The 14,329-nt window shown below is 52.8% G+C and overlaps 1 protein-coding gene across 1 annotated transcript; it reads left to right on the forward strand.

Annotated features, from left to right (window-relative positions):
* The first annotated feature begins 10,970 nt into the window (after positions 1-10,970).
* On the forward strand, positions 10,971-12,778 carry LOC116789519 (tubulin alpha-5 chain-like). Its single transcript, XM_032693425.1, has 3 exons — positions 10,971-11,241; positions 11,381-11,529; positions 11,712-12,778. The coding sequence occupies exons 1-3, from the start codon at positions 11,061-11,063 to the stop codon at positions 12,681-12,683; spliced, it is 1,302 nt and encodes a 433-aa protein (XP_032549316.1). The 5' UTR covers positions 10,971-11,060; the 3' UTR covers positions 12,684-12,778.
* Positions 12,779-14,329: the final 1,551 nt, after the last annotated feature.

Raw genomic sequence — 14,329 nt, forward strand, 5'->3', positions numbered from 1 at the left:
TGCTCATCAAATACTCTTGAGGTCTTCTGAGAAAAGAGGTTTCAGGTGAGCAAAGCAGGACCCCAAAGGACCAAATTTTTTTATCCTGGTTTACCCAATCTCTCAGGAAGCCAGCAAAATTGCACCATAAACCTGTGCTATATTATTATGCAAACCACAAATTAAGAGATATATTTTTTTCAGTGCTGCACAACATTTCAGCTTTTGATTTCCACAGGAAAACATAAACCTTCTCACAGCCTCATCAAAACTGGCAGTTATGTACTGCAAAATTGTATTCTTGGCAATTTTTGAGCTGTGGAGTGAAGTGCTCAACAAGTGGTGTGGCCACTGCTCCCCTCATCACATGCAGCTGTCTTCCTTCCTCTTGTCCCTGCTCCCCAAGGGAAGGTGCCCGTTCCTTGCAGTGGAGCTGCAGCAGAAAAGGAGCAGGAGCCAGAGCCAGTGGGATGGAGGGAGAAAGGGCTGAGTAGAGCAAGACAGACTCCTGTGTGCCATTTCTGTGTCACCTTCCTCTGTCTGCCCGCTCCGAGGACAGTCAGCAGCAGCCATGGCCATTGTCCCCATCGCTGGGCATGGCCACAGGGTCAGTGCAGCCCCCAGAAAGGGGGTCAGCGGGAGCTCCAGGGTTTGCTCACTCCAGAAAGGGCTGCGCCAGGGTGGGGATCCCCAAGTGCAGGGGACTGATGAGGACTTCACTTGAGCAGGGCACCCATTTTTAAAATCTACATTTTTTCTTTTGCCCTCAGTTCTGCTATCTCATCAAAAGAGCCCTGCTCAGCTTCCCTGACTTCCCTGCACAGTCAATTTCTTCACATCTTTGTGCTTTTGATGCTCCTAGTGTTCGTCTCAGTGGCCAAGCTCTCAGCCACCTGCCCACCTCTTTCTAATTCACTTCTTGTCCTAGCCGGCTGTTCTAGAATTTTACCTTCTAGACACTGGGGAGAATCCAGAGAGGCAAAGTCATGCAGCTGCTTTTAGTTTGCATAGCAGGACAGAGAAGTGAGAAACAGCAAAGTCAGGGTGACTTTCGTTCAAGCAGGGTGATGACATTGGGCCAGATTTAGCAATGTGACAGATCCAGGCTGTGCATCCCAGGCTCTGCCTTGCAGGAGTGCCCGCCTGCGCTTACAATGGGGCTGCTGCCCCAGCCAAAACCCAGGCAAAACCGAGGTGCTTGCAGATTTCAAATCAACAGAGTCAGAGGCTGGCAGAGGTGTCAGATGCCCGTGACTAAATAAGTTAGCCGTGATAAGCAGGCTCATGGGCCCAAGAAGCAGCTGAGCCTCGTGGCAGCAGGGTTTCACCCCTATCCCTGGCACGTGGTTGGTGACAGGGTGGGCTGGATAACCCTGTGGTTCACAGGAGCAGGACACTCCAAACCCACCCATGGTGGGGCTGGAGCCTGCTCCCCCTCCAAAGGCTGGAGAGCCCTTCAGCTGCAGAGGGGAGAAGAATCTGTGGCTGACACTGGATAGGAAGGGAATTTACTGTGAACCAAAACCTGATTTCACTCATGCACACCAACACATCCATGCCCACACACTTCCAAGCACCAAGACCCTCTTGTCCATCTGGCTTGGCCAGGATTTTCCACAGAGCCTGGCAGGACTGGGATCACAGGCTGTCTGGTCCTCACCATTCCCTCCAGCTACATGACCAACCTTGGCTCGTTGACTTCCTACTAGGCATGGCTCAAAGGCAAAAAACAAGCCAAGCAAGGGCAAATAAAAAAAGGAGATAAAGCTAACGCATTTGCATGAGAAGAAAGCAAAAAAAAGCAAAAAGAATGCCAGTAAACAGCCTTCTGCTCTTTTCCACAGCCCTTGGTGCCTAAATAGCAGTGCAACAATGCAACCAGTGCTGTGGATGAAATGGAGAAGGCTGCAGTTTGGATGCCATCTGTAACAAATCAGCATGTAAAGTGTCATCTGTTAATATCAACATTTTCAATTCATCAGGCCCACACTGAAAGCATTAATGGACTTAACTGAGGGTCTTATTGAGCTGCTGATGGCAATTTTTAATAGAGCTAGGAAAACTGGGGTAATTCCAAAGAACTGAGAACAGAAATCACCTTGATCATTAAGAAAATAAACCAGTTGGCCCATAAAACTCTAGATTACTGATAATACCAGAAAAAAAAAAAAAAGAATTAATTTTGATTCTATCAGGAGAGAATTAAATACTGAAAAATGCATTTAGTACTGATAGCCTTGTCTCAGGGAAGGCAGGTATTGCTATGCAAACATCAGCACCTGCAACACGATTACATGTCTGGCTGATTCAGATCAACACCACTGGTATGATATCCTCACTTGGAAGCTGGCAGGAGATAATGACAACAGCATTTGCATAAATCACGATATTGCTGCAAAGACGGATGGAACAATTAGTGTTCCCTGTCCAGAAAAGAAGGAAGTTCTTAGCTGCTGCTGCTGGTCTTTCCCAGTCTACTTTTTGTGTTGTCCCTGAATATTTATCTCAGCATGCCAAGCCAACGTGTTTGTATTCCTGCATTGCACCAGAGGGATCAGTAGCAAAGGTGTATTTGCTAGCCAAGAGCTATACTGCCAAGGACCTTTGCAGGGGGGGATCCCTAGGGGTGGGTGCAATGCCCACAATGATAAGAAATGTTTACTAGGAAAAATTTGGGATAATGCTAAGCTTGGTGGGGTAGTAGCTAGTGAAGAGGATGATTAACTCTCAGGGATGGTTTAGAATTCCCTGATTAAAAGGCTACATTGTGGCAAAATTTGCTTTACGTAATTCATTTGAGAATTGGTAGGAAGGGGCAGTCTTGTCATTTATTACTCTGCACACCCACTTGCCACCCTCACACTTTATCAGCAGCGGTCTGGGATTCATTTCAAGACCATTGATTAAACCATCAAAGCCGGTGGTGCTTGGCATGGATCCCTGCAGAAGCCCAGCAGCTCCTTGTTGATGATTCACTGTTGCCAACCAGCATTTTGGTTCCTCAGGCTGCCTTGCTAGGCACCACACTGACAGTGCTGCTCACTTCCTGGGACGCCCTCCTCACAGCAAGCCAGTTACATCCCTGCCTTTTCTCCTGAGCAGACCTGTCATCTCGAGAATTGAAACCAGGCTTGTTTGGCAAGAAGGTCTTCCATGTTAATCAGCACCTGGTAAGGATGCTGAGGGTGCCCCAACATATGCAGGAGTCCTTGGTGCCTGGCTCTTGCCAGACTTTGCATCCTCCTGCCTGGGAAGTGGTAAAGCCCCTCCTGGCTGTGTCCAATGATGGGCTATTAAGTGGCAGAATGAGAACCACACTGTCCAAGCCATGCCATCTCAGGGAAGGGCACAGCAGCCCCGATGTGCACAGGGTGCCTGTAGATGCCTAGTCCTAATGAGGAGAGCCAGTTAGGCATGGAAACTCAGCAGACTGGGGCTCCTAAGATCTTGCAACAGAGAAATTCTGCCAAATAGCTGTTATTTCACATGTACAGCTTCTCATCATCTGACTTAACTCTGCTAGGAAGCTCTCAGATATGCTTGAGCCAGGCATCCTCAAGATGCCCATTGAACACAAGCTCTCAGCCTAGTAACCTGAGGCCACTGACTCCCAGCACTCAGGCTCTGGGAGGAGCAGGGAGGACAGCCCTGGTTTTGCAATACTGCGCTCTCTCTGCACACAGACAGCTCTGGGCAGGAGCACCCTGGGAGCCATTACCCAGCTGAGTTATTAAATGCATCTTTTATCACATTAACTGTTTCCCTCTGACATCCACCAGCGCTTGGCCAGATGCCAGCACCTCCTTTCCACTTTTAACAACCCTACAGCAATCCCCTAGATTCCAGCCTAGTTTCTCCATGTGCAGCTCTGATCTTGGTGTGCCCTCAGGCCATCAAGCTGTTTGCATTCGATACCACCAACTTCCACGTGCAAAAAAAATGTTTGCAGATATCCGTCCAGCCATGGGATGCTCTCCAAAGGCCAGGGTAGAGCAGAGCCATTGGCAAGATGCTCCTGTACCAGGAATCGTTTGCTTTCCTGGACTGCCCACCTGGCAGTGGTTTATCTACCTCGAAGGAGTGGGTGCACCTGCAGAGCTGCCCTGTGTGAATCCGCTGTGTCCTCTCCACTGCCCAGGGTGAGATGTGTGCTCCTGGGAGCGGGGGAAGCAATGGCTGCCTCTTACCCCATCACTGCCAGCTCACATGGGCACGCTCTGTGGCATTGCAACAGAGCTGACCACAGCTTTGTTGCAATTCTGAGAACTTGTAAGACAGGAAGGCCTAAAGGGCTGGGGATGAAGACATCACTGTGCCTACATTTCTGTCTGGGGCATGCAGGGCCCTTCTGCCTCATGGGATAACCCATCTCCCTCCAGGAGCTCCTACCATTACACAACCTTGCAGAATACTTTGCACTTCTGTTTCCAGCTATTCCTACACTGTCTGTGCCATTGCCAGCTCTAAGAGCTGCTAAAGAGGAGAAACATCACTGGCCCCTCCACATGGCCCATCAGCGCTGAATACCAGCAGTTCCTGAGACCACGGGTTGCTGGGGGTACACCTCAGCAGGCTCAGCCCGTCATCACCTGCCTGGAGGCAGCTTGTTCACACCAGGCATGCTCAGAGCTCTGACATGAAGTCACTGTAATTAGACAGCTGCGGTTTTATTTTACTCCCGTGGGTGTGTAGCTGCCTTTCCCAGCACATGAGGAAAGGCAGGTGACACTGGCAGCCAGGGCAGCTGGCTCTAAGCCAGGGAGGCTGCTCACCCGGGACTTCTGTGCCCAAGAAAGAGCTAGTCACAGCTCGTCCAACAGCCCCTTTCAGCCTCCCAGGTTGGGGCTTAGCAAGCAGGACTGCTCATGTCCCTGGGAGTGCCTCCCTGCTCTTGCCCTGTGATTCAGGGCTTAGGACTGTAGCGAGATCTGGAATTAGCTTTATTGTTCCTGTACTGAGGCACACGCTCTGGGCAATGCAGCAGGCGTTGCACAATTGACTTCATTATACCTGAACCAGCAATTATGCTGCTGTTGCTCAGCTCAGCAGATCACTACTGTGCCCTACATCCCAGCAGGTCTCTAGGAGTAAATGCCACACTTGGGTTGTTGAAGATGTTCGGTGATGAAGATCCCTTGGCCCTAAGGCAATCATGCTTCACTACCCTTACCCCAGGCCTTAAACATGCATCTTCTTTCCCTGAGCATGGAGAACAGTTAATCCTCTTTCTATCTGCATCTACCTTAAATATATTTTAAGACTTATTGAGTCTCTGCTTGGTCTTCTTGTAGTCCCCATTCCTTCAGCCTTTCATTACAACCCATGACATCTCACCTTCCAGTCACCCTTGTTTCTCTTCTCTGGATCATCTCCACTTTCTCCAGATGAAGGATGAGGTACTACTCAGAGGGCCCTTTCTGTCCTTGACAAGGCATCCATATCTTAAGGAATGGCAAAGGGAGCATTTTCTGCCCATCTCCATGCTGTGCTAGAACTTTTCAGGGCAGCAAAGTGTGTCTCAAATGCTGCCATATTAGAACTGCAGCAGCACTCAGACATACAATTCTGGGCCATCACTGAGAGCCAGCTGGGCTTTAGGGACTCTGCACAATGGCTCAGTGGGATAGTGCTGGAGCAGTTAGCATCACAAGGGCCTTGTTTGAATTCACAATATCTGCAATATGCAGTCAAGCCCCAAGCTTTCAACAGACCTATTAGTTTCACCAACCAACGTTTGTCTGACTTGTACTAACGCAGAGCAGCCACTGCTGGAGAGCGAACTGCACGGGGCACTGATGGGCTGGAGGCGCATGACGGCTTCTCCAACTCCCCGCCTGAGCACGCCGCTAAGAGGATTATGAGCAGAGCAACTGTGTGAGGATGGAGTGAGGGGTAAGCAGGGCAAGCACGGATGTAACATCTTTGTGAAGCTCCTGGCTGAGCTTAAAGATGCAGACAGGGGCTCTGTTCCTGAAACACCCCTCATAATCTTGTGTTTGCTGTAAAGGCTGGGCTTAAAGTGGAGGGCACTGGGCTTCTTTGCCAGACGACAGCACAGCTCTGCTCTCTTCTACCTTCGCAAGAAAGCCATGCCCCCAGACTGCCTTGTGACACTGTTTGCTCTGCCTGGAACAGGCTGGGTGGAGCTGAGATCTGAAAAGTTTGAACAATAATTTGAGCTTTCCTCAGCAGAGAGTGCAGAGAACTGGGGTGTGGATGGGAGGTACCAGGCTGGACTCTGAACCCATCTCCTCTCCACTTTCAGCTCTGGGTGCTTTAGGTGTGGCAGTCTTTAACATACTTCTTGAAGACAGCTGTGTGAGAGGCTTTGTTTCGGTAACTGCAGGCTGTGCTGACAGGGGTTCCTGTACCAGCAGGTACCTGTCAAGATCTGGCTGGTTCTCGAGAGTGGCAAGTAGGGGCTTTCCCCTGCAGTGGGCAAGGCTCTGCCCCTCGGGTATCTTCAATCTGTTTTTCCCATCCTTCAATAAAGAGATGGTTGAATTCTGACTCTACAGCCTAGAATTTGCCTTGCTTGCTTTTTGTACCTCTCTGGTTGCTGATGCAAAGTCCAACCATGTTCTGCACAACGATGAAAATGTTTCCTGAGCAATTCTGGCAATCTTGTGATTTCTAATGTGGTCTGAAAACATTTGTAGGGTCTTCTTAGGCATGTGGGTTACATCTCTGTAAGACGGGGGGCCGCCTCAGGACAAATTCAGTCAGAGTGAGCTCAGCCTCTGCTGTGTGCTCGCAGGCTGCTGCTACCAGCATCTGGCAGGCTGCTGAGCAGTTAGGCACTGACAAGATGCAGGCGATTGGTGCTCCCTGGATTTAGCCAGATGTTCTTAAGCATTTCAAAAAAGCTTAGACATCTGTTTCGACATTTCAGATCAGAGGCACATGGGGATGCACAGCTTCAAATGACTCATGGCTCTCTTGTCATTCAGTGCTGCTCTGATCGTCCAACAAAACAGCATCTGAGTGGGTATTTTCACTGTTGAACATGCATTTGCAGCAACGACAAATCAGGGATATTTCACCCTCAGCTCTCTACCAGAATGGTATGTAAACAGTTCCAGACATTTCTTGGAGAAGTATAACATCATTTTACACCCCTAGGTGCCCCAGATTGTCATACAAATGTTCAGAATTTGGGTGAAGTGTGCAAGCCTTCACCTACAAACCGTGGCCACAAGCTGTGTGGCCACCTGAGATACTGCTTGCTGCCTAGCTCAACACTTGTGCTTCCAACCACCACTGCAAAGCATTGTGTTAAAAATGCCCCAGAATTAATTGGCACTGTGGAATTAAGAAGGGTGCTAGGACACACCCGGTTAGAAGTGATGCCTTGACATCCACCATGCATTTCAATGAACACCTTGGCAAAGATTTATTTTCACAGAGAAAGATGATACCATTGCTCCTTTTCACTCCAATTAACTTCTGGGTTCAAATTTTGATGCCTCAGTGCTACCAATTACTCTCTCACTCTCATGGACTGTCTGCATCAGCATGGTCTGTGTTATCTAGTGATCTCTGAGGTCACTCAAAGGACATTTATACCGGGGGAGGCATTTCCAGAGTTATCTAGTCACCACAGCATCCTGTGCACGTTCAGCAGCACTCACAGCCTGGGTCACCTCTGTGGAAAAAAACCTCGACATTTTCCCACCAGCTTGATTAAACCCATTCTGATCCTTTGGCTCAGCCATTTCTGCGGGTCTCAAAAAATGCGTTGCTTAGACACAGGCACAGGCTTCTCAGCAGTACTCTTGCTTTCAGTGACTTTACACATGCTCATCAGTGACGGTGACACTTTTCAGGTGACTCAGGCACAAAGAAAGGCCATTGTGGGTGGATAATTTAGGTCCAGCTTTCAACTTTCAGATCAAGCTGAGAGATGACAGCAACTTACAGTGAAAACTCATTAAATCACAGCGCTCAGGCAGAGGTAGGACTGGTTCTGCACCACAGTGGATGCTGCAAGCATTTTGGAGGGGGTAGGACATGTTATTCACTGTAGTAAAGCCAGACATCAGTGAAGTCACTGCAGACTCCAATAAACCCTGTCCGAAGTCCTTCATGCTCTCCCCATCCCCTCACCATTCCTTTCATAAAGCTTTGTGAAATCATATCAAAACTGTGGAGGCAGTGGAGAACCAGGCTGGAGAAGAAGCCTTTCAGCAGGCAGAGCTTTCAGACACAGCCCTGGGGTACAACAGTCCTTGATGCAAAGGACAGGACAGAGATCTCTTGCTTTTGTTTCCCACTGATCTCCAAAGAGGTCAGGAAAGCTTGTTCTCATCTGTAAAGAGTTTCCTCTGTCCATGTTTCCTCTAGAAATTCTCCCAGATGTTTTTTGGAGGCTTTGGGTGACTGGCAGAGACCTGGCTCTGTGCTTGTCCAGGGATCACATCAGCACTTACACCCACCAGGAGGGAAGACCTGGACCAGGTTCTTTCTTGGCTTTCCTGCCTCAGCCCCCAGAGTCTCTCTGGGTTAGTGCCTGGATAGTGGCCAGTAGAGCACTAAGGTGGAAGGTGCCATCTCTGCTCTTCAACAGAAGTCCCTCTGCCAAGACCAGCAAGCCTAGCAAGGCCAACACTTATGGTCCTTTCCTCGAGGGGATCCCCGGGTCTCCCGTGCTCCTGTCAGGGGATGCTGCTTCCCGATGGCCCAACCCATGCACCCCGCCAGCTATCGGGCAGCACAGCCCCATCTATGCAAATCTATGCAAATATGAGCAATGCTCGCAAATCTATGCAAGCGTGTGGGGCCGTTTCGGGCGGGGCGGCCCGCCCCGGAGCGCCGGTGCCGCCCCCGGTATAAGGCGGCGGCAGCGCTGCCGTCCCGGGGCGCGGAGCTGCGGCAGCCCGGGGACAGGCAGGTCGTGCGGCAGCGGCGGCATCATGGTGAGTGCCGGCCCCCGCTGCTCCTTCCCCCTGGTCCCACGAGTGCTCCCGGGAGCAGGGGAACCCCGTCGGGACCGTCCTCGGAGCGGGCTGCGGTCCCCGTGGCTTCCCGGGAGGGCTCTGCCGGGAGCCCAGAGGTGCGGGCAGCTTGTTGGCAGGAGTGCCCGCCGTGCTTGCCCTGCCTTTCCCTGGCTTCAGCCACTTTCTGAGCTGCTCCCTCTCCGGCTCTCAGCAGCCTCCCTCCTTTGAGTATCCCCTTGTACTCGTGGCAAGGAGGTCCCCTACGAGCCCCGCCGTGTTTGGAGACCGGCGCTCGGGCAGACTCTCACACTCTTTCCGACTTCTAGTAGTGTCGATTCCTGCCTATGTTCCGCGGTACCATCCCCGGCTGCGCAGAGCCAGCTCCCCACGCTGTCGACTCACAGCTGAGCCGTGGCAGGAAGCTGTGGCTTCCTCCACCCACTGCCCTGCTCCAAGGGTGGGCATCACTGTGGGTGGGCTTCCGGGCTGCCCTGTCGCCGTAGTCCTACGGCGAGCTCTGGCTCCTGAGCTTTCCATATGCCCTGGAGAGTATCTCGGCCCCAAGGTTCCCTAGGCACCCTGCCTGCTGTCCTGCAGGCCCATGCTCCCAGCCCTCCCTGTGCCAGACCTTGCCGTGAAGAAGGCACTCTGCTGGCTGGTGACCAGCACTGCTTCTTGCTGGTGCTGCTGGGCTCTGCCCAGCCTGCTGTCAGTGCTGGGTCCCACAGAGCCAGTCCTGGCTGCTGCTTGTTGGTGGGATGAAGTGCAGTGAGCAGCATAATCCTCTGCACCCCCACACTGATTTGCAAGGTCCTTGGCTAGGAAGGAGTCCTTTCTCATCTCTTCTTTCCTGAGGTGCTTGCAGCTGTGCCAAGTGTTTTCTGTGTCCTTCTGTAGAGGATCCTGGAGGACTTACCTCAGGACTTAAGTCCTCAGGACTTACCCTTGGCTCCTTGTGTTACACAACCTTTATGGACCTGCTGGGAGGGATAAGCGGGGTATTGCTTTGCTGGTCCTTGTACCTCAGCTTTGGGAAAGGTGGGAAGATGGGCTTCTGTCTCTCACCATGGTTATCAAGGGCTTATTTTTCTGTCATTCCTCACTGTCACTGCTGCCTCTGAAATGCAGCACTGAAAGCACTCTAGGTGCAGAGAGCCAAGACTTGCTGCATCCTGTGTAACTTCCTCGGATGGCAGTCACTGCCCTGCTCCTGAGTGCAAAATGGCTGGTTCCACCGGCTTCCTGCGAGCTGACTCACACTGGGGCACTCATGGCTCTGGAAATCCAGTCTGATTTCGATGCTCCTCTGCCTCAGTTGTGCCTGATGACGCATCCAAATCCTTGGCAACAGCAGGTCTAAGGCACTGAATATTTTGGTTCTTGTTCAAAGGACTGCAGGCTCTGGGGTACCTCACCTGAAGGGAGTGAGGCTGCAGAGCCCTCCTCAGCCTGTCTTCCCCTGAGGAACCTGAGACTGCCCTCAAAGTTGTAATCTAGGTGACTCTCCCCGCTCAGCCTTTGGTTCAGTTAAGAAGTGCAGCTAATGCTTCCTCCTCCTCCGGAGCTAGTTTAGGGAAGCTGAGCCTCAGAGCATGGCAACCATTAATGGCTGCAAATCCCTGCCCTTGCTGGGCACCCATCCTCAGTGTTGTCATCTCCTCAGCTCCCAGTGCCTGGGTGGTGCTCTGCCATCTCAGCCTCCAGCCCTGTTGCTGGAATAGCAACAGGGGCTGTGCCAGCTGATGCAGGGCCTCAGACCTTAAGCCGTGTGGGTGTTTGTGCAATGGAGAAGATGCTCACGGGATGCTTCCCAGGGCTGTGGATGGGGGCAGTCCAGGGACTCGGTGGCCTGGTATCCTGGGCTCCAGCAGATGGTTCTCCATCTCCTTGGGGCAGTGAGGTGGTCAGTGCAGTGATGAGAGGCAGAGCATCAGATCTGGAGACCACAGTTGATTGGGATGGACACAGGGCACCCAGGCACCAGAGCAGTGTGGCTTGCCCAAGCTGACAAGGGCCCAGGCTGCCCTGTCTGGGCTGGGCAGCACCTGCAGTGATTGCATTTCTGGTCTCTGCCGGGATCTGACCCTGCCTCCCCTTCCCCAGCGCGAGTGCATCTCCGTCCACGTCGGCCAGGCCGGCGTCCAGATGGGCAACACCTGCTGGGAGCTGTACTGCCTGGAGCACGGCATCCAGCCCGATGGGCAGATGCCCAGTGACAAAACCATTGGCGGAGGGGATGACTCCTTCACCACCTTCTTCTGTGAGACCGGGGCTGGGAAGCACGTCCCACGGGCCATCTTTGTGGACCTGGAGCCCACTGTGATTGGTGAGTGTACCCTATTGGGCAGTGACAGTGGTCATTATTTCTGTGAACAACGCATTGCAGGACACTCCCTAGAGTGGCTCCTGCCACCTTTCCACAGGCCTAGTTAGAAAATCTCTGTCATTGTGCCAATGTCTCCTAGATGAGGTTCGGGGAGGAGTGTACCGCCAGCTCTTCCACCCTGAACAAATGATCACTGGCAAGGAGGATGCTGCCAACAACTATGCCCGTGGTCACTACACTATTGGCAAAGAGATCATTGACCAAGTGCTGGACAGGATCCGGAAGCTGGTAAGTGACTGCAGAGAGGGGACTTGTCCCCCTGACTGGCAGAATCCAGCTTCCTTTGGGGTGGGAGCAGGGAGTGAGCTCCTCTATATCCTGGGAGGAATCTGGAGCTACCCAAGCAAATTTTGAAACTTCTCTTGAGCCAAGTCAGTGCTTGGAGGAACCTTACTTGTCTCTCTCTGCAGGCTGACCAGTGCACAGGACTCCAGGGATTCCTTGTGTTTCGTAGTTTTGGAGGTGGCACAGGCTCTGGGTTCACCTCCCTGTTGATGGAACGACTCTCTGTTGACTACGGCAAGAAGTCCAAGCTGGAGTTCTCCATCTACCCTGCACCACAAGTCTCCACTGCTGTGGTAGAGCCCTACAACTCCATCCTCACCACACACAGCACATTGGAGCACTCAGACTGTGCTTTCATGGTGGACAACGAGGCCATCTATGACATCTGCCGCAGGAACCTGGACATCGAGCGCCCAACCTACACCAACTTGAACAGACTCATCAGCCAGGTTGTCTCATCCATCACAGCGTCACTGAGGTTTGATGGAGCCCTGAATGTTGATCTGACCGAGTTCCAGACCAACCTGGTGCCCTACCCTCGCATCCACTTCCCCCTGGCCACCTATGCCCCTGTGGTTTCAGCTGAGAGAGCTTATCATGAGCAGCTGTCAGTGGCCGAGATCACCAACTCCTGCTTTGAGCCAGCCAACCAGATGGTGAAGTGTGACCCTCGCCATGGCAAGTACATGGCCTGCTGCCTGCTTTACCGCGGGGACGTGGTGCCCAAGGACGTCAATGCCGCCATTGCCACCATCAAGACCAAGCGCAGCATCCAGTTTGTGGACTGGTGCCCCACGGGCTTCAAGGTGGGCATCAACTACCAGCCGCCCACGGTGGTGCCAGGGGGTGACCTGGCCAAGGTGCAGCGTGCTGTGTGCATGCTGAGCAACACCACGGCCATTGCTGAGGCCTGGGCTCGCCTGGACCACAAGTTCGACCTGATGTACGCCAAGCGCGCCTTTGTGCACTGGTACGTGGGCGAGGGCATGGAGGAAGGGGAGTTCTCTGAGGCACGGGAAGACATGGCTGCTCTGGAGAAGGATTACGAGGAGGTGGGCCTGGACTCCTACGAGGATGAAGAGGAGGGTGAGGAGTAGAGAAGCCTCAGCCCAAAAGGACCATGCTCCTTCCCAATGTTACCTGCAGAAACCCTTTGCAATAAACCGTTTCAGAGCCTCTGTGTCTCCCACTATCCCCCCAGCTGTATCGGTTTCTTGCCAGGTCAGGTGTGTGTGGAGTGCTTCAGCCCTGGTACTGGTGCTGCTATGCTTCCTCTCAGTGCTCTGCTCCAGCTCTGCCTCCCCACATAAGGAAGAGCCCCATACCAGAGGGATATAGCCAGGACACATGGCAGGCTCTGGGCCAGTGCCCAAGCATGTCCATCAAAGGGATCCAGAAGAGTGCTGTTGATGTGATAGGAGAAGCACCTAGCTCAGGCATGGGATCTTCTGTCTGGGATTACCTCTATCTGCCCTGCTCTGCCTGTGCTCTGCCATCCTCCTGGGGCCCCACTCTACCTGCCCCAGATCATATTCTGCATTGTCCCCATTCTGACTCTCACTGCCCTGCCTGTTGGTGAGTAGTCCCAGCATCAGCTCCTGGCTCCAGCTGCAAACTGGAGATTTCTATTACCCATTATCCAGCATGCTGGTTCCAGAGATTAATTTTCCCTGCTTACTACTAATGCTGTAGCTATATTGACCCACGGGGGCTGTCCTCCCCTGCCCTTCTCCTCCCGACATGCACCCGTGTCAGCTGGAGGGGGAGTGGGAGCCACCCCCAGCTGCTGGAGCGCAGCCAGGCACTCGTCCCACTGTGCAGGGCTGCTGGCATTGCTCCGCACATCTGTGACCAGAGCACTGGGCTCAGACTGAGTGGTGCCTGCTGCTGTGCCAGGGCAGGAGTTGCTGCCCCTCACACCAGGTGCTGCTCTGATCTACTCTTTACTGAGGTCTGAGTGTGGGGAAAGGAAGGAACCTGCTCCTCCCGGAGTAATTCCACCACAGATACCTCCCTGGGTATTCACAGAGATCTGATTCTGCAACCAAAAGGATGAAGGAATTGGAATTGCGTCCTACTACTATTTTCTAAAAGTTATCCCGCACCTCTGATCTGGACCCTGAGGGACACAGCAATGTCCCTGCTGTGCTACTCCTGGCATGCTGCTGAGCAGCAGAGCCCCAACAATCCCCATGTCCAAGGAGGGGTAGCTGTGTGAGCCCAGGCCCTGGCAGACAGCATGTAAGGCTGGTGGTCCAGGCATCCTCAGCAGTGGGATCATCCCTGGCCCTGGAAGGGATGGTTGTGCTGGCCAGGGCTCAAACAGAGCTGCTGCTCTGAATGTAGTCACAAGTTATTAACAGCAAGCGGTCTGCAATGACCCTTTTTTGGCAGCCCAGATTTGTCATGCAGATCTGCAGCCTCACAGGGTTGTGCAGAACTGACTGTTTGTCCCTACCGGGAGAGAAAGGCAAACCTTGGCTGGAGGCTTCCAGAGTATTGATGGCAAAGGGAGGTTTGGGGGTACCCTGGGCTCCAGAGTCTGATGTGTGTCTGTATCATGTTTCTCCTTATTTCTCCTGTTCTAGAGGCCCAAGCGGTCTCGGGGTGTCCCCATGTCTCAGGGGGAAGCTGGTGACAGAGCAGGTTAGGGGCTGCTCTACCTGCTCGGGTTCCAGTGCTGGTGGGTGAGCACCGCCGGTCGCCCCTGGGGGTTGGTGCCCAAGTCTTCTGCCCGCAGTCT

Source organism: Chiroxiphia lanceolata, chromosome 7 (genome assembly GCF_009829145.1).
Source record: "Chiroxiphia lanceolata isolate bChiLan1 chromosome 7, bChiLan1.pri, whole genome shotgun sequence".
Taxonomy (NCBI): Eukaryota; Metazoa; Chordata; class Aves; order Passeriformes; family Pipridae; genus Chiroxiphia; species Chiroxiphia lanceolata.